Genomic DNA, 25972 nt, shown 5'->3' on the forward strand with positions numbered 1-25972 from the left:
AAGAGCGGGCGGGGGTGTACCAGTCCTCCCAGGACCCCAAGATTCCATCATTGTAGGTGAACCACATGTTAGTGGGCTGCAAAATATAGACGACCGTTCCATTAGACGAATAGAGCACGGTTCGTGGCCGATCGACCATTTGGAAGAATCAGAGATACTTTTTTCCATCGTATCAGGAAACCCATTTCCGTCCACCATAATCGATACGGAAACCATCGAGAGTGGCATAACAGCGGAATGAAAACTTCTTTTCGTACCAGCCTCCATACGCGAAATAGAATAATTCTGATATCCGTCTCAGCCGAGTCTATCCGACTGTGTATTCTTCGCACGTACTTGCAGAAGTTCGATTTTCATCAGCGCGAGAAGTAGTTCAAGTGTCTCTCGAAATTGGTATGCTCGGAATACGAACCGTCGACTTATCAGAAAAACAATCCCGCCTTCTTAACGCCCGGATCAGCGTTCTTATTAAACGAGAAATATGATCGAGGAGCCTTAACGATTTTCCAATCCTCGTGGCTCATAAATACCAACGTAGCCCTATGTATTCTCCACACGAACGTCTTTCAGAGAAATTCCATAGGAGGACAGCGCGACTCTGCAATCGTCCACGTCAAATGCGTCTCACGTATTCCCCTATGCTGCCCTCACGTCGACGGTTTCCCCAGCTCCGATGAAACCTTCCCGCGATACATTCGACTGAGTTTCTATACTTCCGATGCTCCTGCGACATTTTGCAGGAAAACTTTTCCCAAATCCAGCCTTTCCACCGGTCGTTGCTTCATCCGGTAACATTGACCGTAACTAACGCCGACGACGAGCCACCGTTCGATTAAGAGGAACGGGTAGCACCGAGTCGATAATCGAAGTCGACGGCTAAGGGGCGGCTCGTGCCTCGTTCAATCCCGAAAATGGCCGTTGGCGAAAGTGTTCCGCGATAAATTGTAGAAATCCTAAGATTATGGCAATGGTCGATACGGAACAGAGGTCAGACTTGGCGAGTGAAGTGTGTCAGTGTTAGGTCAGACTTGCCAATCGATACGAAAACTGACGAGCCGCAACGCGATACACAGGGGAACTCCCACCCCTGTATACGTGACAACTATAACATAAACGGAGTGGACTTTGTTTTGTTAACCTCACGAGCAAACTCGTCACATGCCAACGCGAGTCTGACGAATAAATAGGAAGAATAAGTTTCCCCGTTCGTAGTTGCGACCCCAAGTCGACGACGTATCTGCACACGTGTGAAGGCCACGGAAATAACCACCATAAGACCACCTATATGATCAAACTATAAATATATTCTTTAGAGTTCTCATCTACCTTCGAGAAACCCTGAACCTCTCTAACTAGCGATCTCCAAAAGGACCTATATTCTTAAATGACCAAACTCATGGACAAATTTCAATCTTACCCGAAACAATACGTTTCATGAGACAGTCTTTTTGGAAAACGTGTAAAATGGAAAAATGCATCGTGGCATTTGCCAAGAGAACGTCAGCGGAACGTCCGCAATAATTGGGCACGGAAAGCACAGCAGGGTGCAGGAAAACAGTGCAGCCGCGTTAACCCGGAAATCGTGAAAGGGTGTGCTTAATTTGGCGGAAATTCCAGGGGTATGTGTATCGACCGAGCTGACCCGAAGTCTGCAAAAATATCCTGCCGGCGATTGCAAACCTCCATTCGAAGGGATACAGTGGCGGGCTGTATTGGCGTTGTTAGAGCGGGGACAAGTTCAGGGTAGTTTCGTTTGGAACATTTCCAACCATTTCGAACGCGTAATGAGAATTTCCCTCGCGCCATCCGGAACTGTCTCCCTTTCTCTCTTTCTATTCCCCCGTAACGATACGCCCGTCGACGAACATATATCAAGGGGAGAACAAATCAACCCCCTTCGACGACCCTTTTCCCGCTCCCAGATCCGCGCCAGTCCGTCTCTCAACGGCCATTTCTATGCATCGAGGGGTAGAAACGGGGAGGCGCGTAATTCCGTTAGATAAAGTCGCGAGTCTTCGTCCCACCGCCGTCTGAAGGGTAAAAAGAAGGGAAAAAGTCGAGAGAATTTCTACCCCGTTTTATACCACTCGCAAAGAGTATTCGACCAACTTCCCAAATTGCGTTTTCATCATTTCGTCCTTAGTCAAATCGTTTCGAAGGATCGCTCAGCAATTCCTAGCCTCGACTATTTTTTAGTATAATTCCAATTTCTAGCGATTCTTTATTTACCAATGATTTTAAATATACGATATTTCGTTTGCAGTATGAATACAATTTTTAATATTTAAAATTCCATAAGCAACATATAACAGGGAGCCCAATGCGGAATTTCAGGAACGTAACTATCAACGCGAAAAAATGGCGGAATTATATGAATTACATGTATATGAATATAGAAACGAGATACAAATATTTATATATACCTTTTATATATTTAACCCCCTGCCCTACAATTTTCCCATGGAATGGGTCATAATCAACACAGTCTGTCACACGTCGAGCAATTTCAAGAATATCGAAACACAAAGACGAAAACTAATCACGAGACTAACTAACAAACGTAATTATTAACACGTTCCGTGCCCGACATGATCTCTAGATTATTTGTCATTTTGGCTAAAAATTGTTATTTTAATTTTACAGAATTAAATTTGTCATAAAATATGTTTTCAGCGCTTTAAATAAATATGTCTGCGTGTACCATTTATGATCAAGTTTAACGTGTACTACAAATGGTACACGTGGCATGGAACGTGTTAAACATTGCAGAAGCACGTCTAAATCACTATTTTCCTAGTTACCTAAATTACCAATTTCCATGACAAAATGGACGCCTATATGTTCCCTATGTCTAACGGAACTTACAAATGTGACTGAAATTGACTATTCCACAATCGTCCACGGACTACTCTATCATCCACTCTAAATTTTCTTAGAACAGTGAGAAAATTGTGAGAATGTAAAATAAATACCTCTAAGCGTACTCTCGTTCGAAGTCTCTCGAAGTTCCAATGGCACGTGGCACGGTCAACAGCAAAGTCGCACGTCGAGGTATAACATCCTAACGCGACGAACAATAACACGGAACTGAGACAGGAAAAGATTAGCGAAAATTACACACGAGGCTGACCGAGCCTGTTCGAGCCTGTCGATGTTTATTTTGAATCCTATCTACAAACCACGCCTCTCGCTACTTCGCGTTTGGCTCCGTCCTTACCACGAGTCTCACACGATATTGTAGGCAAAGGGGCTAAACCTTTGGATGGATTTAACCCTTTGCATTTTGCGACGATTTTTGGTCAAAAGAAGAGTAGGACTTCAAAGACTTTCTGCTATAAAACTGACGATATTTTTCTGAGTACTAAGTAAGAGATCGTATAATAATTAATACGTAAAATTATTTGATTTCAATACTTTTCACACCGTTACATTATCTGAAATTTGACATATTGATCAGTATCGATCTTCAACAATTTATCAAATGGCGACTGAGGGTCGCCCCTCGAGTGCAAAGAGTTAAAGAAAATGACGGAAGGGTGGCACCGGGGGTACCAATGTCCCAAAATGAGCTAAGAAGGAAGACTAAATTCGGGAACCGTAGGAAGAAGATCGGTGTTTAGTATTTCTACGATTATTCGTTTCACACCCCATCACGGTGCTTTATGCAAGGGCGTGGATTTGCTCGGCCGAGTGGCGATCGAAATCGCGTTAAAAACGCGCTGAATTTTGTCGACGTTCACCGCGACCAGGCAACCCTGACATCGATTCCTCGGTCGCCGTGTTGACAGAGTGATTTCGTAATACAAATAGAACCACATAATGGACTACCGTTTTTTTTTCTTCTTCACCACCCCGTGCAACCCCGCGTCGTGGCCGGCCGCGCTCTCTTTTCACCGGCGCAACCTTACCTTGCGGCGTTTGCACGCTATTGTTGGGTGGGTTCAAGGAATTTACATGTCTAAAAAGTGGTAAATTGCTGTCGTGCATTTGCATGCTCGCTGCTTCGATATGATTCATTACAGTGGCCCTCGCATCTCCGTTTGACAAGCGCCTTTGTCGCCCCTTCGACGCCATTTCGAGGAACGGGCTACGGTGTCCATCGAACATTAGCTCTGTATCGCGTCGAATTAAAATTAAGAATAATTAACCTGGCGATCTACCGGGTGTTCTGTATCGTACTCGAACAGAAATTGTTCAGTAAAGTAGTCTTATTGAATATTTTTTCTTAAATTGAAAAAGGGGTTGTATAATTTATTGGTAGATGTCCAGACATGAGAATAAAGTGATCTTCGAAAAGGGTTGCTTCCTAAAATAATTTTTCCCAAAATTTACTCCAAATATGAAAAGAAATTTTTATAAAATTCTGATAAATATTCTTCGAACAGTACTATCGAAACACGTACTCGTTCATTGAACACAGGGTTGTTTAATTTTTGGCCAATAATGAGGTATGAGAATAAATTGATCTTCGAAAAGGGTTGCTTCCTAAAATAATTTTTCCTAAAATTTACTCCAAATATGAAAAGAAATTTTTAGAAAATTCTGATAAATGTTCTTCGAACAGTACCATCGAAACATGTATTCGCTCATTGAACACGGGGTTGTTTAATATTTGGCCGATTACGAGATACGAGAATAAATTGATTTTCGAAAGAGGTTGCATCGAAAAATAATTTTTCCTAAAATTTATTCAAAATACGAGATAAAAATTTTATAAAATTCTAATAAACGTTCTTCGAACAGTACCATCGAAACACCTACTCGCTTATTGAGCTTGGGGTTGTTTAATATTTGGCCAATAACGAAGTATGAGAATAAATTGATCTTCGAAAATAATTTTTCCTAAAATTTACTCAAAATGTGAGAAAAGAATTTTATAAAATTCTAATAAATATTCTTCGAATATTACTTCGAACATAATCAACGGGGAGTCATACCATCTCCCAAAAAATATCGTTTCGTGAACAATATAATTACCGAACACTTGTCGGAATTTTAACAAAGCGTCGTACGATATTTTAACCACCGTCCAGTGTTAAAACACGTACGAACATTATAGTTGCTGATCGCGAAACGAGAATAATCAGCGAGCACCTACGCGATGTGTTAAAGTTTATACTTTAAAAGGGGTTGTTTGGCGAAGTGGTTTCCCCGACATTTGCTGAAAGGTTAAACGAGGGGTTGTATAATTTGCACCCTCCCCCCGAATTCCCTTCTTTAATCGCATTTCGCAGATCGCCGCAGTCAGCTTTAAATATTCGTTTTTAATCAAGCGTCGTTGCTGTGCAGGAAGAATGGCTAATGAATTACAACCCTTTCTCTCCGCATTTCCCATACTCACCCTATCTACCCTACATTCGCTAATGCGTTCAAAAGGATCCGCCAAGGGCTCGCGGAAAATCGCGTTCGCGTGTGCGTGGTTTAAACGCGATTCGCGCTTTTGCGCCTGTTCCCCGTAAAACCCAGTGAATTCTTTATGAATTTTAAACTGCGAACCTCGACACTAATTCAACCGCGTTTGAATAATTAATCATCCTCCACGGTGCTCGCGTACTCTAATAAATTTCATTACACCCCGTACTCTCACTCTTTCTCTTCTCCTCCCCCTTTAATTCCGAATTAATTCCTCTCCGCTCGAGAAGCGAATCCCAACTGCTGTTATTTTACCTTTATTTAGAACCCTTGTCGATTTCCCCTGCACGCCCTGGCTTCGCAATTCCACCATCTTCCCCGCGACGAATCGTTACGATCCCGTCGATGAAATTGCTTTGACCCAGAGAATACTCTTTCGCGATTCCTTGCTAATCGCAGAGCGAACGGAACGCTCCGCCGCTTAGAATCGACGAGTGCGTGCGAACACGCGAAGGCCTCGCTGGAAACAACCATGATGCAGCCCGATAGAGAACTGGCACGTTCCGTTTACCAAATGGAGAATTATTGTCCTTCTTCCCCTCCAATTTTAGGATAACCAGCTGAGAGAATAATTAAAATATCTTAGATGATCTCCAGGCTGGGTTCTAGTCTCTACCAATAAGGGTAGTTAGGGTGGAGTCGGTACAAATCTTCTGTTTTATCTAACTATCGAGCCATAAGTTGCAACGTGATTTTCTCCACAACTAAGAGAAAATAATCTTCCAATTGTTCGTGGTAAATAATTATCACGAAGTACCTCCATGACCCTGGTTCACTGTTTACAACGTACTCTGACTTCCCTGGATCCCTCCTGGGAAATACTTGCCAGAGATATACCCCGTGCCACGATGAAATTGGGGCCTGGAAAAGTGTGTGCATTCGGGAAGGGGTGAAGAGAAGGTGGGGAAAAGAATTGCAGGGAATGAGAGTGCAGTGTAAGGACACCGTGGGTGGAATTCGTTGCAGCGGAGGAAACAGTGCAAGGACACCCAGAAAGGAGACCAACGTAGGATGGAATTGCGATAAAAAGAGGTGCAGAATGGGGATGTACTATAACGAAGGGGAACGAGATCGCGGGACTGAATCATGGTTATATTTCATGCAATCCCGAGCGAGGTTTCGTGTGCTTACGTTCTCAGAATTCTGTCAATGCGCTCGTTCTAACGCCTTGAACACATAAACTTTGACATCTGGCCAACTTTACGGTCTCTCTGGATGCCGCGTAGGTAACTATAACAATGATATAAATTAAAAGTGAAATATAGTTGGTCCTCCGCCATTCGACTTGCCAGCGAGTGGCTGCCGTCTTCGACCATAGCGATTATTAATGTTTAGCGATACGAATGATCTTGCCCGGCCAAGCACATTACTTAGAACTACGTGCAACATTTCTCACAGTCGTAACTACGAAATGAATAGCCACGGCGAGCCGTTCGATGATTAAATGCCGCGATGCCTTGCTATTTACCTAATTCCAATTTAGTCCTCGTATCGGCCATTCCCTGCCCTAACTACTCCAAATTCCTCTAAGTGTCTCCAATTACCAGAGCCGACCTAACTTTCCGGGACGCGGCCCTGGGCCGAGATTTCTTCCGCCTCTATCGAACCCACGTAATCCTTGGGAAACGATCCTGAAAACGGTGTCCCCGGCTTCAAACGAGAAACTCCTTTCTTCGGCAGATCATTCTGGGAGCTTTGAATGTCAACTTTGGCACCGACACACCTCGAGTTATCAGCTCCATCCACTTGGCCTCGTAGGATGCGTCAGAAATTAGGCTCGAGTCGGATTAGGAAATTAAGATAGGAAATTAAAGCTTCGTTTCGTTCGTTGAACGTTGCCAAGTGACAGTGCATTGAGTCGAGTCGTTGATCGGCCATTTTTAATTTTTCATCTTCAGAGGAACATCATGTGTTCGAGGAATGTGACCGAATATAGGTGCTAACCTCGTAGAGCTTTGCTCTATTTCCGATCTAGGCGTGCCCTTTGAGGCCAGTACAATTTGGATACAACCTTTCACGTGGTCACGAGCTTAATACAGCTTTCGAGTCGTCGATCGGCCATTTTTAATTTTTCATCTTTAGAAAAACATCGCATGTTCAAGGAATGTGACCGGATATAGGTGCTAACCTCGCAGCGCTTCACTCTATTTCCTATCTAGGCGTGCCCTTTGAAGTCAGTACAATTCGGATACAACCTTTCACGTGGCTACGAGCTTAATACAGCTTTCGAGTCGTCGATCGGCCATTTTTCATTTTTCATCTTCGGAGGAACGTCGCGTGCTTGAGGAATGTGACCGGATATAGATGCTAACCTCATAGCGTTTCACTTTATTTCCGGTCCAGGCGTGCCCTTTGAGGCTAATGCAAGTTGGATACAACCTTTCACGTGGCCACGAGCTTAACACAGCTTTCGAGTCGTATTATGGTCACGCACGCTTCTTAATGCGAGATAAAATCTTCAGACTCAAACCAACGCCTTCATTCATCTCCTTCGCGCCTTCTATTTTTTTTTTCGTTCTTATTCAGCCGGTTCATTCACAGGCCTGCTTATTCACGCGACGCCCCTGTCACTTCAAGATCGGTGAAAGATTCGGTGTATTCCGATGCAACATTTTTTTACAAAATTAAGAATGAAGGGGTCTCAGATTCTTTGGGGAATTTTCTCAAGATTGGAGAAACTCTATTCTTCGTTGTCTCGATTTACAAGGACTGTCAAATTTATGTAATATCTTTAGATCGAATGTGCAGTTCGTCAAATTTTATAAAAACATGTATGTTCAAATAGAAATTCAAAAATAATATTTTTAATCTGCCGCGTTTTGCTGATTGTTATATATAATTCCCTAGGAACGCCATCTTACCTAGCTACAGCAGGGCTCTATTAGTCACCAGTTATTTTACACAGAAACCTGAATTACCTATAATCAGTATTTTATTAATTTTTCAGCCAATTTTTCAGTTTTGAGACTGTCCAAGTTATCTAAGTAACATATATTTTGGAGAAATATCGGAATCGAGAGAACCCCTGTCATAGCTAGCGTTAGGCTTCTACGCAATGCGAGTGGCAGAACTCTCTTCTACTTCCATTACATCCATAAATATCAAGGTGCAGAGACGCGAAATAGCGGTGTTTCTCACTCATTAGGACCCAACGGGGGTGCATTAAATCAAAGTTCACACGAACTCCGGAATAATGGAACATTCGAGCGTACAGTCGGAACGCGTTTCTGTTCCCTCCCCGAGTAGCCTTGTCGCGTTCACCTGGCCGTTTCTCAGTCTCCGTACCGCGACGTTGCGTGTTCAACCTGGCTCACCTTGAAGTGCGACGGTAAAACCGGGACATTCCTCTTTGTCACTGCAAAGTTGCAGCTTTAATCAAGCTTCTACCCTTAATCAGCAGCCAGCTCTAACTTTCTTTCCCTGACCACCCCAGGGCTGACTCTCACCAGCACACCACCGACTTCGTACTGTAAACTTGGAACAATTGTTGCTTCGTTGGTCGATTAGGTCAGCGTTTAACGATTAGACCACTGACTTTCGATCTTACTCTTTCTCATTTGAATATCGTTGCCGTTTCTTTTATTCCAGAAAATTAACGAGAAAGAAACCCCAGTTACGAGGCAAGCTATGATTGCGTGTTTTAAAAATTGTCATGACGTACTAGAAGATTCCTATGCCGCTATAAATTAATTAATAAAATTCTACGCTATGACAAAATGATATTAAGCGAGTATATATTGAAGATAACCTAACATGGAATATTTTTAAATCTATCGAAAAAGGGTGTATTCTTCATTGGATATCTTTATCATGACACAGTGATTAATAATCATCAGATTGAAAGATTGTATATTTATTGTTACTTAAGAATTCGAATATTTCTTCTAATACTTAAATTTGAGTTTCGTCAATTTGAATTAATCATGTCTCTATTATAAAATAGTTTCGAATAATTCTTTTTAAATTCTAGAGCCTCGAGTAGTGATTTTGGCGACTTCCAAGCTGCAGGATTTTCTTCGTTTAGCGGCTAGGGATTATACTTGACATCGTTATTACAGGTTCCACATTGGCAGCTTGTACCCTAATCTCCCGACACGTGTAGCCATTATCGACCGTGGTTGGAAATCGCGATCGAGTCGCGTGAGTCCGAGTTCATGATGTGCCTCTATTCGCTTCGGGGACAGGCCTTCTAATTACATGGCTATTAGCCATTCGCATCGAAAGTCCGCGGGCCTGCGTCGCGTCGCGTGGAACCGCGAATTAATCTCGCAACTTTCGTCCGCAAATTGCCCCGTCAGCCTTTAAAAAGGACGAGAAAGTCCGGCTGGCCGATACCGATCTCCGAATGTTTGCACGGTTGACAAGTGGCCGTAAACACGTTGGCCAACCTCGAAATTCACGGCGACCATTTCACTCGAGATTCGACGGCCCATTTTCCTTCCTTGTTTTTTCCTCTCGTCCCACAGATTTTTATCAACGTCGCGAAATTGCCGTCGCGTGTCCCGTTCACCGGCGTCGAAGCTTTCTCCACGGCCTGTTCGTCAGAATTTCCAAGGTATCCGTCATCGTCGCGCAACTTTCTGATCGTTTCCCGCTCTGGTTGCGTGTCGAGGGTGCACCTGCTTTACCTTGAGCAGAGGAACACCCCAGCATGCGCGCTGTCTCCGGTAGTTGCTGTCCGGGCCCAAGGTCGGCCCAGCGATCGCATTATTCTCTGTCGTTCCTCGTGCTTCCCGGTTCCGGGGGTTGTTTATGTCACACATACCCTCTCGCGTGCAGAGCTTCCGACCGCAAACGTCGCCCTTTTGCTTACGATTACGAGCCCGCGACAGGATGAACCCTCGCGTCTAGAACGTCACCCGGAGATCTAGGCAGGTGATGAAGTCAACTCGCGTACGAGTCACCACGAAGTCACGGGAATCGTTTCAGCGTGGTAGATAACATCTTCAGGATGAAGACTGGAAATTCTCCGTTTCTTAACACGTTAACACTGTGCAGTCCGGTGGCACCACGTTGGTGTCATGCGAAAACTATCGGGCAAATACCAGTGGCACCACGTTGGTATCATGCGCAAATTATCAGTCCTATCGTCAGTCCTATCATGATCAGTCCCAGTCAGTCGGACGGCATAGTGTTAAGTCTCACGCCGGTCCCCAGGGACTGGTGCTAGACTTTCCGTTCGGGCCCGGCCAGTCCTCAGGAACCGGCCCAGGCTAGGACCAGAAGGTGCTAACTATTGGTGTTAAATTATTCGCCATCTTTGGACCTAACATTTGGGAATTCCTGTTATAACAATTGGTACAGTATCTCTGAATTTTATGAACACTTAGCCCACCTCTGGTGGCCCACTTGACAGCCGAGTCTGGATCTGAACGGAACGGCAAGCAAAACGGGCTGTGCACTTAACGTGTTAAAGGGTTTATAGAACCCCTTTAGAATAATAAAAATAAAAATGTATATTATTTCAATATTTTTTAAAAGCTGTTCATGTAAAAATTTCGGAACTAGTCGTTTTGGCTAATTAGATAATTCTAGGGTACCTCCGTTGAAGATCCAAAGTCGTTTGCGAGCAATAAATAAGCGATAAAATTTTTACGTGCCCCGCAATGCGAATAATTGTTAATAACTAGGGAGGAAAAGGTGGTTCGAGGATTCTTTCGCGAATTAGGTCGATGGGAATCGAGTTTCCGGTAATCGGGGCGTAAATTGGTTCCTCGAAGTTATCGAGACGCTAAAACCACCCGAAACGAACGGGCCTAGAACACATTCGCGTTTCACGAGACATTCCTTGCGCGGTAGTTGTTCGGAGATATAAGTCGCATCTGTCTTCGAGATTCGAGCCAGAACGAGAAACTGCGACCGTGCCAGCTGCCTTTTATCGGGAATACCGGCGAAAACATATTTTTCTTCCAGTTACCCAAGAAGCGGGTCGTAGTAAACATAACTCTACTTTACAACGCCTAGAAACACGCGGGGAACTTTCTCCGTCAAACATCCGCCGAATACTCCTGGTTCCTTGACGTTTCCTCTAACTACGTCGAAGAGAACATTCTCTAGACTCTGGAAACTTTCCCTAGAAGTCACCCTAGGAATTTTAATCTAGGAACTATATAGGATTAAGAAATCCCTATAAATAAAATTTCGCGCCGAATACTCTCGGTTCCTAGACGTTTCCTCTAACTACGTCGAGGATAAATTCCCTAGACTCTGTAAACTTTCCCTAGAAGTCACTCTTGGAATTTTAATCTCAAATTTCTGAAAGATATTATAATAATCAATTCTAAACATACCACAATCGGTCCTTTCAACAATCAAGTAATCGCAGACGAACTGTCTTGTTTTAAAAAATCCCTATAAATAAAATTTCGCAATACTCCTGGTTCCTAGACGTTTCCTCTAACTATATCGAAAAGAACATTCCCTAGACCCTGGAAACTTTCCCTAGAAATCACTCTAGGAATTTTAATCTACAAACTATCTAGGATTAAATATCCCTATAAATAAAATTTCGGTATTACAAAGACGTCGTTGATTCTAGTAGATTCTAAAACGAATTACAAAGCAAGGCGTTAAGATTAAAGATTCACCAAAGCCGACGAGTGCATGCTATTCTAAAACACGGTTGTCGAACAAGCTCTCTGATGATATCATTCGACTAAAGTGATTTCCACGAGATTGAAATTATGGCACTTGCCAAGACCTCTCGAACCTCGCCAAAGATATTCATCTAGCGAAATCCTCGGAGCCTCGTCGACGGCAGGCTCCGCAGATATCCGTGGAAATTCGAGTCCCGTGCTTCTGGCGAAACTTCCAACGGCGAACGAGGCAGCGAAAGGCACGGGAAAAGTTTAAGGAGCGTCCGGTGATAAAGGAGATCCGGAAGATAACCGTGTCGAGAGATCGGTCGCGAGATTGCCGGCGCGGCGGTAGCAATTGTAGCGATACAATTGCCAAGGCCGGAATTGCCCCTAGCTAGGGATATTCGATCGATGGCCGACTGCGAGAGGGAAGGAAACAAGCCACAAAGAACGCGGAGAAGAACGGCGATGTAAGACGATCTCTGCAAGAACGCGAGAGGGCGTGCTGCTTCTTTTTCACGGGAAATGGCAATTTCTTCGATCGGCAAGTCTCTCTTCCTCCTATAAATAGACCACACCGTGTCGTTCTTCGCGACGCGATACCCAATCGGATACAATTCCATTGAACGTAACTTATAGCCATTTAGAGGCGTTTCGAGCTCCCTCGTCGATTACCGAGTAGTTAGCCAAGAATTTCGTTTATTTCCCCAAGTTTCCTCCACAATTCCGCACGAATGGAGTACCGATATTTATTATTTGTCGCGGATAATCGTCCATCGACACGAGGACAGGAACACTGCGCAAACGACATTCGGCACGAAAGAAATGCTCGCCACGATTCGTGACCCATTCGTGCGGCTGGTTTATCGATAAGGGTTGTTTACGAAGCCCTTAATCAATTCAGTGGTACCACATAGAGCTACTGTTTACTCGGGCCACTGCCAATATTTGGACTCACGTCTGCTTTCGATCATCCAAGATTACCATGTTTTCCCTACGAACCAGACCTCGTATAACGAAAAGTGTCTGTCTCCAAGATGGCACCTCGCACGATTCCTACGAGCTCCTCTCGTGCGAGAGACCTACTTCTTACACCTCCACTTAAATAACTCCAATATTTGCAGATGTCAAACCTCGAAACTGTAACCACATTTCACGCCTATCCCGCATTGCGAATTTCATTCGCTTCGAAGTCTGTCGAACGTGAAAAATGAGTCTTTATGATACGTTTATTTCTGGAATTTTTGATTAATTATTCCCGATATTTCTGTAAATGGAATAGCAAAATTTCCTGAGTATTGTAGGTAATACTTCCATCGACGATAACATCCGGCAGAAATTCTTCCAAGTTTCTTTCAGGCACCCGAATAATACGAATATTCGCGAATACCGAACCGAAGGTTCTAAACTATTCGATATCAGAAATTTAATCGACTATAGAAAACGGTACCTCTTTCAATGCTCGCACCTAGCACAATTCTTTCAAGCTCCTTCACCAACACCTCCGGCAAATAACTCCGATATCCAGATCGCAAATACCGAGGCTGAAAATTCTAAACAACATTCCACAGCTATTTCATTTCGTGCCACAAGTTTAATCGACTTAGGAGCCCACCGGGTATTGAAAATGGCACCACTCTCGACCCCAAATTCACCTGGGGATATTGTAGGACACCGAAAACTGATTTTGAGACACCAAAAAGGTGAGAACAACGAGAACAGAATAACACGAACACAAAACTCATAAAACTAATTTAACTTGCGAAAAGAACACCGAAATAACGCAACGAAAACACAGAGAAATACACTTTTTGTACTCGAGAGGTGCCCTTCAGTCGTCATTTGATAAAATTTCGAACAATTTTCGATATTAATTAATAATATATGTCAAATGTAAGATAATGTAACGGTGTGAGAGGTATCGAAATCAAATAATTCTACGTGTTAATTATTATAAATCTTTTATTTACCGCTCAAAAAAATATCGGCAGCTCTGTAATAGAAAATCTGTCAACTCCTACCCTTTTTTTGCCAAAAAGTTATCCAGTGCAAAGGGTTAACTTTCTTTCTAACACCGAGTAACTCACGCCCGTTCCTGTAACAATTTATTTCTAAGGACTCTGTTTTGATCGTCAAGGATCCTGCTTTTATGCATTCCTTAATCTACATTTCACCTCCACGTAGGGACCACGCAACTTAATTTTGTTACCCAAAATAATTTTCCCATTTACTTCCAAAAAATATCCATCGGTTTATAATTTGTTTTTGTTGGCAATGGCTGATTCGCGATTTCTCTCCGAAATGGTACCCTACAGTATCAATGGCGTACCGTGCAGCCAGGGGGGCACGGAGTTCTTACAACGGAGACCATAGTCGCGATGAACTCGCGGAACGGTGGAAAATTCGATCGAATTCGGCGAAACTGCACGCGAAACGATCGAGATCTCTATTGCTCTGCTTGTCCGGTAATCGATTACAGGGGTGTATACCAGTTGGCACGGGTTAACGAGATATCGAAACGGCCATTCGGAGTTCACAAAGGTCCACCGAATGCCGGCTTCATTGTCAGAGTGCCGTGAACGCGCTGAGAACAATGCGGTGTATCATTAACGAGCCGAGTGTACTTAGTTAGGTCAGCTTCGTCAGTTTCTTAATTGGCTTCTGCACAACACCGCAGTACGACGAATCAGCGAGCGACTCCAGCTGCTGGGAACACGGACAACAGTCTCTGAACCTGCCTGACGACAGGTAGGTCGGATTTTCAGAGAAATCCGAGTTTTACGAGAAATCTCGCGCGATATTCAATGGTTTTTCTATTGGAAGTGTCTTTGGTCTAGAAAAATGGGAATCTTCCATTTGGAGGTCGCGTAATAAATTCCCTTTCGAAATTTATGTCTTTATTTCTACTGATAATAGCACCTGGCAATGCAAAGTAGAGAAATATATATAGAGTACTATGCAGGGAAATAAATACTGGAATGACAAGAGTTAAAGATGGCAGGTGTTACGAGATATTATACAGGTCCACGAGCAGCTTTTTTAAATCAGTATAGCGGCTAGAGCAAGGACTTAGCGTTGAGGGCTTGCAGATGTCGACTCTCTAATGAGTCTAGCTCCAACAGTAAACCTACCGCGGCCTAAATGATGAGAGAAAATTTGATTTTAAATTTCAGTCCAAGATACTGCAAATTTCTCATCAGAATCATTATGTCCGCAATTTTCCCGTCGTCTGACCAAGCATCGATAATTCTACTCAAAGGAATCGACAGGATCGCCGAGTATGTTAACATAATCGCAGAATTTTGTACCCAAAGGATACTGTCGAATATTAATTTTTCGTTCACGAGGAAGGGAGCGCAAGGTTTCTATTTTTGCCACAGTTTGGACTCGTGTTCGGCGAATTCTGTTTCCCAGAATTATTGTTCTCTGCCCGAAAATGGGTTAGACACGAGTATTTGTCTAGCTTCGACCGCGATTCCGCGAACTTGCTCAAAGTATCGAATGAAAGTTCCAGGACTCACCAGTTCTCAGAGGCGTCCTCGTCGAGGATGGTCCCGTCAGCAAGTCGATGAGGTAAGTTGGTCGTGGCTCTCGGTCGATTCCTGACCCTTGGCGGACCAACGACACCGGTCCTGGAGAGGCCAGCACGGAAGGACGCCCTTGCCCTGTCGACTGCTCGAGTCAACGTCATTGAATCTTATTAGTGATTGTTAGTAGAAACTGCTAGCTATGCATGGCGGGAAAGATATATTGCGAAAAGACCGTAGATCCGGCGCCTCGGTCACAGATTCCTTCGCGAATTTAATTCCTCGCGCCTCAGCCTCCTAACCTCCCGGCTAAACTCCGCTCTATCATCTCGTAAACCGGCCAGCGTAATAATCCAGCCCGGTCCACCGGTTTTATACGGCACAATATTATCAGACGAAGTTTACGAGCGCCGTTTTATACGTGCTACTTTCCGCAATATATTTTTCTCGGCGAACTGGGGTGTTTGAGCGAGTTACGCGGCAAACGAAGTTAGTCACCGGTAGGATTAAACAAACTTTCAGCAAGGAAACGGGATCATGAATCGCGCTGCACGGACACTTCGGTGCACGGGGAACAAGCACGATCACTTTGTTTGGGGAATTAAGCGGACACGTTGACGAAGATATAGGGATTTTTGTGCGAGTACGTGAGAGCAGAAGCTAGAGAGTGTCTATTGATTTAACCCTTCGAGGAATTGGGAAGAGTATGATACCTGATTTCTTTACACGTTTCGCGGATGAATCGAGATTAGTTTTTATATATTTGGAAGGCATATTTAATTTGCGAAATTAGTTAACCCCTTGTGTTACCATTTAAATTCCAATGATACGTATTATAGTTAACAACATCGGTTACGACGAGACATGTCAGACACGATGAACCACTTCGTCCGAACACGGCAGAGAATAATACACAACTGAGACAGAAAGACATTGACGAAAATGAAGCACGAATTGACCTGTGATGTTTACATTGGGTCCCCTACGAACCACGGCTCTCGCCCGTGATACTCATGTTGGACCCGATCTCTTTACCACGTGTCTCACACGATATTGTAGAATCAGGGGTTAATATTTTTACTTGGTATGATAACATATAGTAAATATACTTGAAATACTTTTTCGAGCGCAGGTCCTCCTCGAAGGGTTAAACTAGGCCAGTCCTTTGCATGCAAAAGCTACAGACTGTCATGTATGTACATACATCTACACGAATAAATTAAACAAAGTTCTACTAATTATTTTCTACAAGCTTACAGGATATGGAATGCAATTTAATGTACATAAATGTGGATAAATATTCAATTAATAATTTTAACGTCACTGGTGCTGACCAAGGATTAATATACCTAGCAATAAAAGAGGTCGGGTTGCTATTTAATGGTGAAAGCTTGCGAAAATTTTGGACACTAGATCCATAGACGTGTGGACTATTTAAGCAGCTAAAATACAATAATAAAACAGCCTAATTCATTCTCCTATGTTACCTTTCTTAAAAGAAGATCTAAGGATCGTAACAATTAGGGGGAACAATTTGAGCGTTAAGGGATGTTGATTCTTTTCAAACGTCAAACCTCGCAGGGTGGCTAGGTGGTACGAAAGATGGTACGATGATTCCGATTTATCGTTACACGCGCGATTGGATCGTTGGCACACGAATTCCACGAGGCTCTGTACGATCCTCGTAAAGCTCTTTGATTTTGGGCCAAGCGCGAGTCGTTGAACTTCAGGTACCGAAATACAATAACCGTCTCTGATTTGATCACACGAACCAAAAGATACTGGCAGGGTCGTGAAAGTGGCGACGAAAAACTCCGCGGGGAATGAGATATTACAAATTTATAACCCGTCCATTAAATGACGAGAAAAATTGAAATATCGTTCGACAAGACCAATCTTGTGGTCCGGGATAAATGTTCAGGAATCAATTCCAGTCTAAAGGAAGTCGAAAAAGAAAAGAAAAGAGGGGGAACCGAGGATATTATACACTATTTACTCTTTCATTAATGGCGGACAACTGCCGCATATATACGTATATATTGGCAGAAGCCATCAGTGTAGAAATGGAAAATGGGGGACACTCTTTTATTAGGATAGAGTGTCTATCCTATCCTGGAACTCGGGTCTAGAGGACCCATCTAGGATCTGGCTGCTAGATGGGTCGTAGGAGGTCGGGGCAACGAGGTCTCCACGAGGGTGACCCTTTGGGGGGGCTAACTCGGAGGAAGGAGTCTTCTCCACTCTTAACCTTGACGTAGAAGGAGTTTCTCCTCCTTCTGGGAGGCGTTTGTCCCCTGGTCGGGCTTTGAAAGGACCCGTTCTGGAGAACAGAGTCAGTTACTAACTAGTCGTCATAGTCGTCAGGTCAGTGAGTAAAGAGATAGAGTTATTCAGTCGGAAAAGGCCAGCCAATAAAGGAAATTCCTATATCAGTTTGGCCAAACTCGTATATACGTTCGGCGAAAACAACTGATAGGGTCGAGGGACTCATAAATGTGTCCCATGTAAACGCGTTGCTATGGCCGAGAAATACATATATGCGTCTACTGTTGCGGCCCTAGAACGCACGTTCCAAGTTAATTGATGGACTGTTTTATGTCCTTATTGACAGCGTCGCTATGAACGAAAATGAGCACTGATAATTTCGAATGACCATCTTGACAGCGACTAGACCTACGGTATGATTTATTCACAATCGCTTCGTTCGCAAAAGGATGGAATATCGTTTCTCTAAATGTCGAAGATTCAATTGCAGTGTGAAGGAAGTCGAGAGAAGGGAAAGAATGGTGGAAGCTCGGAAGGAAAGGTGTCGGTGATTGGAATTTGTGGCGATGGGTGCAATTTTCCCGGGTGCCATCGATCGTTATTAAACGGGGAAGAAAGCACCCCCTTTCTCGTGCGATGTCCATCGAAATAGCTGCTCGTTGCGAGAAGAAACTCGAAGATCGATAGGATCGTTTCTCGGAATTGTCCTTAAACAGCGAATAATAATAGCGAGACTCCTTCCTCCAGGTATTACCTGCGTTTCACGGAAATGAAATACACCTCTCATCGCGTTACCAAGTTGATAAAAGAATATACTCCTGGAAAAATAAAAAGCACGTTAGGAAAGCGACAGAAGGATGGAACGAGTCGATGGAAAATCGAGTGGCAGGAAATAAATACGATACCGATTTCCATCAAACTCGAGGCCGGTTTTCATGGAACGATCGGGTTTAATTAAAAATTGTTTGCCAGTGATTACGGCTTTCGTTCTCTCGTGGAAGCCGCGAAAAAAAATCGGGGGAAAAAATTATGCACGTATGTGCACGTACCCGTACACGTACACGTCATGCACACGTGTGTGTGTGTGTGCGTGTAAAGAAAGAAGGGAAGAGGAGCGAACGTGTGGCTCGATCGTCCACCACGGACAGCCACACGTCCATTTTAATAATCAATTTCATTTCCAGGGTTGTATCCATCAGCTGATTCGCCCGTAGAGGTTGAAGGTGGATTTATCAACCCGTAGGTGGGGTGTCTATAGCTTCCTATACGGGGGTATAATATTTATTACCGGGTCAGGGTTAACTGTTAGGCGCGCCACACACGTCCAGGCGACTGTTCTGCGGCGTCACTCTAAAAATACTTTCGCGAACACTCCAGATATAAAACGTGACCACGCGTCTCTTCCTCCTCGCGTGTGCCCGGCCTGTGCACGCGCGTGTACTTGGAATTGCAGCGAAATCGTCGGAAGACTATAATAAGAGTTGGTGGTTAACGAGAAGCAGAGGAGGACCGAAGCCAACGAGAAACTGGCCCAAGGTTGATAAGAAAAATCGTGGAACACCGTGGACGAGGCTCGTTCAACCGCGAGCTTTCCTATTCCGAATTTACCACTTAAAACTTAAACACTCGGATGGCCGGGGACGATAACGAAAGTCGAACGAATAGTCGGCGGATCAATTACGACAGATTCGAGGAGGGCCATCCTCCCAGATCCGAGAGCCAGAAACTTTTCTCATAAGATGATCCTGTCAACCGGCGAGAAAACCGGGGGTCGGATGAATAGGAGAAGAAATAACGGCGCAGGGTAGAGATCGGGGTATTCCCGTCCGCCATTGCAGCGTTGGGGAGCCGATCGAAGCGCGACACGCGGAAGGACGTGCAAAAGAGTAATTCGCGAGTGGCGCAGGGTATCGCTGCGCGACTCATTATGCGGGCAAATCTGACCTCGATCTCCGATTGTAATAATCTTCGCCGGCTGCTACAACGTGTGCTACATGGCCCAGTTGCCAGCGGGCCGGCCCTGAATGTCGACAACGCTGTCTTATACCGATCGGTGCAGCAGAAAATAATGATCCTCCAGCTTAAAAGCCGCAGGAAGCTATATGCGAGCGTGGCACGAAATGTTTTGGCAAGGCACCGTGTCAAGCGTCCAGCGTGCGTTTCGTCTTCTCGCTCCACCACTGCCAACGAATTTAGTCGCTCTACAGGGATTCCAGTTCAGAACCTAACCTGTTCCCCTGCAATACGCTGCAATTGCCTGTCCTATTATCCCTGCACGCGGCAGTGCGCGTGCTATTTACCCTGATGTTGTTGATCAGGGTGCGAGGGTGATCAGGGTGCTTCGTTGTTGGGAAACACTCTGCTGGAAAACTGGATCCTTTCGGGGTAGCACGACGAGCTTCTCGTGAACCGAGATATATACATATCGGTATCGCATATACCGTGTACAGTTTCAAATTGCTCGTGATACCGGTTGACCGGGGATGGGCGAAAGGGTGCGGAGCGATGGGCGAGGGTGACGGATGGGTGTGTTGGATGGCCGAAGTTTCGGGAACGAGCATTTATTTCGTGTTTCTAGAATTCCAACTGAATTCGATCGGACTGTTGGATAGGCGAATCGGAAGACAGGTCTAGGAGACACGTGTGCCGTCTTGGTTTCGGGTAAGTTTGCGCTTTGGCTGATTTATTGTTGGCAATTTGCGTGATCGGTTGAGCCGATACAGAGGGCTCGTAGATAGGGTACGAACGATTAATTAATTTTGATTTTATTCTGTCTCCTTGACGCGATGTCTACCGAGGCACGATGAGCATGTTCGTTTAGGAAGACATTAATTCTCTGTTAAATATCGAGTTTAGAAAAGATTCCTCTTCTGTGGAGATAATTATTTTAATTAGATTCACCGCGTTTAATTAAGCGAAGAGCGCACTCGAGATTGCATTCGAAGCACACTTCCCGCGGAAAAAAATTGGCTAGCAGGGGTACTTGTGTTTCCACCACGTTCCAGCTTGCCCTTTTAATCACGCAAAGAAGACAGGGAAACACACAAACAGCCGATTTCCATGATTTAATCACGAGAGTCCTGGACTCGTGTCAATCCTTATCCCTGATCGCATCGCTGGGTTGCGAAATCGAATTTTCTCGTAAAAAGCGACGGAATCCCGACACTCGGAATACCTTGACTATCACTTTGCGGGTTCTAAATTCATTCTCGAGTTGTTTAGAAGACGCGAGTCCCTGTTTCGTATCGTCTAGAGCAGTTGGATCTTACCTCCGGAGCTGATTTAAGACACAGAAGCTTGTCTTGGGTCAAGAACTTGAGGATTCCACCTTGATGCTAGTCCAAAATTCTGAAACCATTTGTAAACAGCTCGTAAAACAGTACCAGTCTCGGTGTCACTCTAAACACGTGGGTCGAACGTAAAATTAAATTGACCTCGAATAATGGATCTTCGCTGTACGCTTTCTAGGATCCTGAAGCAAAGATCATATTTAAATGTTTCTAGGAAAATGGAGAAAAATTTTCTCACATCGCAAAATAAATACCAGGACTCGAGTCTGACTCTATCAGATGAGAACCACTACTTTAGGATGATCCAAAGGGAATACCAACGACACTGTGATCGATTAGATAGGTTCCACGAGTCCTCTTTGTGCAGCCAACAGTCCCACGAGCCTACATGCACACACGGTAACGTATATACGTTTCTAACATTGCAAATATATTAATTAAACCTTCTCCACCACCACCATCGCGAGAATTTCCAATTTTTCAACTACACCCACGATTCCTTTCATCTCCGGGCCTTTGAAGCCTCCATTTTTGGGTTCACTGGTACTCGCTGAACAATAGCTAATCCGATCCATCGGCGTGGTTCGTTTAACGGTTTAGTCGAGCGACGTAACCGGTTCCAGCGTGAAATTAGCCCTTTAATCGGGTCCGCGGAGAGACAAGGGGCGAAAGGAAGCGCGAAACCCGCCCCGCGGAATTTCATTAGTCGCCGAGGGGAAAGAATTCGGTGCATCGCATTCTGTCGGACAATAAAGCGGCTCGGTGGTAATTTTTACGAGCACCTTTCGTACATCAGTCTGTGGCAAGGAAGGTCACCCCGCGCTCCAAGTACGCTCCTACAGACACACCCAGTGTTAACACTTAACTACGTGACCCAGTGTCCTCGGTGTTGCACAACGAAGGCAAAGCGAGAAAAGGGGAATGTCTGCGGAATTAAATAGGACAAACAGAAGCGTGGGTGTGACATTTTTAGCAGAATCGAAAGTGCTTTCCTTTCCTCGGTGCATTATAGCCTGTGCGTTGCATATCGTAAATATACACATGCCCAAACAATGGCTCGAGAACGCGATTTCGATAACGTGCTACGATCCCAGGATCTATAAGCGATTACTCAACACGGAGTCGGTAAAAATTCCTTATTTCAGGAATTTTTAGTTTTTTAATTTAGTAGAGATGTAGCTGCTTTTAGAAAGGATTAATGTCGATTTTGATTCAGATAGGAAGAAAAATGCACGTGTACCTAATTATCTTGTCATATCACTTTGACACTACATTTGCCAACACTGGTCGTTTCGTGTCATCTGATGAAGGTTGCACGTGAATGATGGTAGAAATGGAACGAGTAAAGTAAGAGAAATAAATGTTTACAAATTGTTTCAAGACAGCTTAAAACTTTCATGCGATTGCAATCGAGAATATGACACAGCAGACAGCTAAAATAGATAACACAGATAAGAGAGATAACGCAATTAACAAAACGATGAATCGTGAAATCGGATGACGAAAGCGCACGAAATGCAGAATTTTGAATGAAAAGTTGAAAATCGTTTAAATCCCGATAGATTTAGTGTCAATTATTCGTATTATAGTTAAGCACGCGTTACGGGTGGGTAATTCTTATGTTAAACGGTGGAAGATTCGAGAAAATATGCACAGCAATCGCGCAAATGCAAATTGGACGTTAAATTTATGAAAATCCTTCAAACTTAATAGAGTTAAAATGGAAAATGGAAGAAACGTAATAGGACGGGGGACGAAAAAGAGAAAGAAATTGGAACTTACAGCGTGTGACGAGCCTGTTGTTGGTCTGGCTTGCGGGCGGAATTGTAGACTGCGGAGGTGGCTGCGAGCTCAGGTCCTCGAAGTTTATGATTTGCAAGCAGATGTCGTCCACCTCGCTCCTTATTAACGCTATCACCACGCTGCACAGAAATTTGGTGCCTGCGGGAAAGAAATTCGCCTCATTAGCATACGCCCACGTCTATCTGAAATAAGCAGTCTCTCGAGCTGTCAACGCTTGTCATCGTTTTCGAAAAACGAAAACGAGTCGTCAACTTTCACCCTCACGATGATGAATCGATAAAAATATTAACCGCGTTATTTTTGCAAACGTAATAAAAACGAATCGCGAGAGATACTCCCTAAAATTATCTCGGGAAAGAATTTGGCAGAATTTGACAGAGTTTTGGTGAATTTTGGTGAATTTTTTGCAAAAGAAATACCGTTTCCAGTGTTCTTTGTGTACTTTATCGTTCCAAAAGAACGAGGATCGATCGACAGTCGGTTACACAATTCCCATTTTAATACCAAGCATGCATCTTTCGATGATAGTCCACCCTGACCGGAAACCCCCAAGCTGGGCGCGCTCGTGGTGCAACAAATATCGATTTCCGGCTATTAATGAAGAAATTATACAGCCGAGCAGATACGCTCGTCTTCATAAAGAAATGCTCTTTCATCGTATCGTATTAAACGCGAACATCCGTTAGACCACGAGCGTCTGGCGTGATAAACATCCACCTTTGACGTTTAGCGAGCGTCTAATAGACGAGGCCCGTTTCACGCCTTGTATTTCACTCGACTTGCTAGGTCAGAATGGAGAAATCCGCGATAAAGGCGATATTGGAAATTTCTAGGAATTCGTAGTCTGGATTCGATCCAAATGTTTCTGTTGACCGTCGTTAAGGGTCGTTGCAGGCGTGACGCAAAGACTTTTACCGCGTAACACGGCTAAATGGGGTAACGCGATTGCACCACTTTGCTAATCTTCCGTTTGGATTCCTGGCGACTCGAGGAATTACCTTATCGCACCGACTGTCACGTGCGAATGACATAACTTCGCGAAACTGCCCTGTTAAAACGGACCCCTGGATCAATGAAAAATTGTGCACTGCGGGATACGTGCACTTTCCCGTGTCGTTTCGGATAGATACGAACTCGAAGCTTACGCTAGTCATCGATAACTCGAACTGCGAGGACTACTTCTGTCACTCGCTACCTCCTGCCAAATTCCTTCCTTTACAAGGTACGAAAATTTGGAACGAAATTACAGCGAAATATTATTACACAAACTGTTAAAAAGTGAACTCTCGATTGCTAGAGTATTCAATCCCCTTAAAAACTCGAATTTTCTCAAACTCCCTGCAATCCTCTGTCACTACCAAACTCCACCGACCCTAATTCGTCGGTATCAAATCCGGCGGAATTCTCGGTCGCTTTTCAATGGCCAAAAGTGTTGCAAAAAGCCTGCTCGCGGCATTTGCGACGAGCCCGAAGGTCACGGAAGCCCGTAACCACGGGAACACGATTAACTACGACGACGCGGTGGCTTTTGTCGCAGCTCCGCGGACGCAGCTAATTAGCCGGTGTGTTTACGAGTCAAGGTACGTTGGATCGGGTCCAAAAGGGCTCGACAAAAGGTAAGTGTGTCCCGTGCGCGGACGAAAGCGTGGCCAGCCTTCGGATTCCCGATTCGGACAGGCCTGCTTGCGCAACGGTGCCGAGATGGAAAACACACAGGCTGACACGCTGGCGCGTAATCGGTCGGATAAGCGTGCCAAGAGTGCCACCGGCCACCTGGATCCTCGTCGTTGGACGTCATCGATGTGGAACGTCAGCGATGATGAACCTTGTACGCGGGGTTCGGATCGAGGAATCGTGACCGGCCACTTGGCCGAGTGAGGCATGAATTATGGATGGAGAGCTTCAACTTGTTTGATTCTCCACGGCTCCTCTGACAGATGAGCCAGGGTGGTGTCTGTCCAGGCGACCACGTATTCCGCCAATATTCGTTGGATCTTTTCGAACCTAGCATCGAAAGGGGGTGGAAGAAGAAAGGGGTGCGCAGTAAGCTTCGAGAAACCATTATGTAATCCCTGGTGAACCAACGAGTGGAAGGCTCGATAACCAGTGGGAACAGTCGGACCAGGTATCGTAGGACTGTTTGGGCCTCTCGTTGATAGTGTACGAGGTATAGGGGAAGCAGGGAAATTACGGAGAATGAAGCGAGAAGATGATCCCTGCTAAGGGCTGTCATACCCGACAGGTTTACACGGTCAGGCTGTTGGCAGGATAATAAATTCCGCGCTGTTTAACCAGAGGGACCGCGGACGTTCGATGACAGGTGGAAGACGACGAAATTCGATGATCAATTACGAGGCATTCCCCGTTCGACCTGGCCACTCCTCGTGTCTAGATAGCGGCTAATATGTGCAATACGTGTGGTTTCTTCGGCAACGTCACAGCAAGCTGTCCTATCGATCCGTTGCTGGCTTTCTTTCTCTGTTACTCTTTTCCTCTCGCTTACTCTTTGTCCCGGTGGAATTACGCACGCAGACGGGTCACGCACAGCTGGCTTGTCAGGTCCGACTGAAATGCGAGCATGCGAGGAAGAAACACTGGTAAAACAGCCCTCGCGGGCCGCGTTGCGCCTTTCACATTTTCTCGCTCCATTTTTCATGCGGCCTGCGTTTTACCCACTGCCACGTTAAACTTTCACGTCGCCGCGAATTCACCCTGAAAAGACACCCCTAGCTTCCGGGGGACCGCCCGACACCTTCCTCCCTTTGCCTTTTCGGCTTAACCGTGTTTCGCGCTGCGTTCAGCTCGCGTTCCGCCATCTTCAAAAGGCTCAACCTTGATGCGATCGATTCGATCGTTAGAATTTTAATCCCTCGATCGAGTCGTTCATCGCGTTCCACGTGTACACGAGAGTTAGATTCATTTCGACGCCTCGTCAGTTGCGCCGTGTTTAACCTCGTACTCGTGAAGCCCTGTTCTAAGGGCTCAACCTTGGTCCCATCGTGAGAATTTTAATCCCTGGAATTAATTCGTCGCGTTTCGCGTGATCGTCGAAATAATGATCTATGGAAGAGTTTCGTCCCTGTGATCGGTCGTTGAG

General features: G+C 44.7%; 1 protein-coding gene across 1 annotated transcript in view; it reads right to left on the bottom strand.

Moving 5' to 3' along the window:
- sei (potassium voltage-gated channel seizure) overlaps positions 1-25972 on the bottom strand; it is a 122150-nt gene that overhangs the window by 66529 nt on the left and 29649 nt on the right. Inside the window, exons 3-5 of the mRNA XM_017905140.1 lie at positions 22855-23013; positions 15512-15662; positions 5-76 (exon numbers count right to left, since the gene is read on the bottom strand). Coding sequence (XP_017760629.1) covers positions 5-76; positions 15512-15662; positions 22855-23013 — 382 coding nt within the window. The remainder of the gene's footprint in view (positions 1-4; positions 77-15511; positions 15663-22854; positions 23014-25972) is intronic.

The sequence above is a fragment of the Eufriesea mexicana genome, unplaced genomic scaffold (assembly GCF_001483705.2).
Source record: "Eufriesea mexicana isolate 0111107269 unplaced genomic scaffold, ASM148370v2 scaffold3653, whole genome shotgun sequence".
NCBI lineage: Eukaryota > Metazoa > Arthropoda > Insecta > Hymenoptera > Apidae > Eufriesea > Eufriesea mexicana.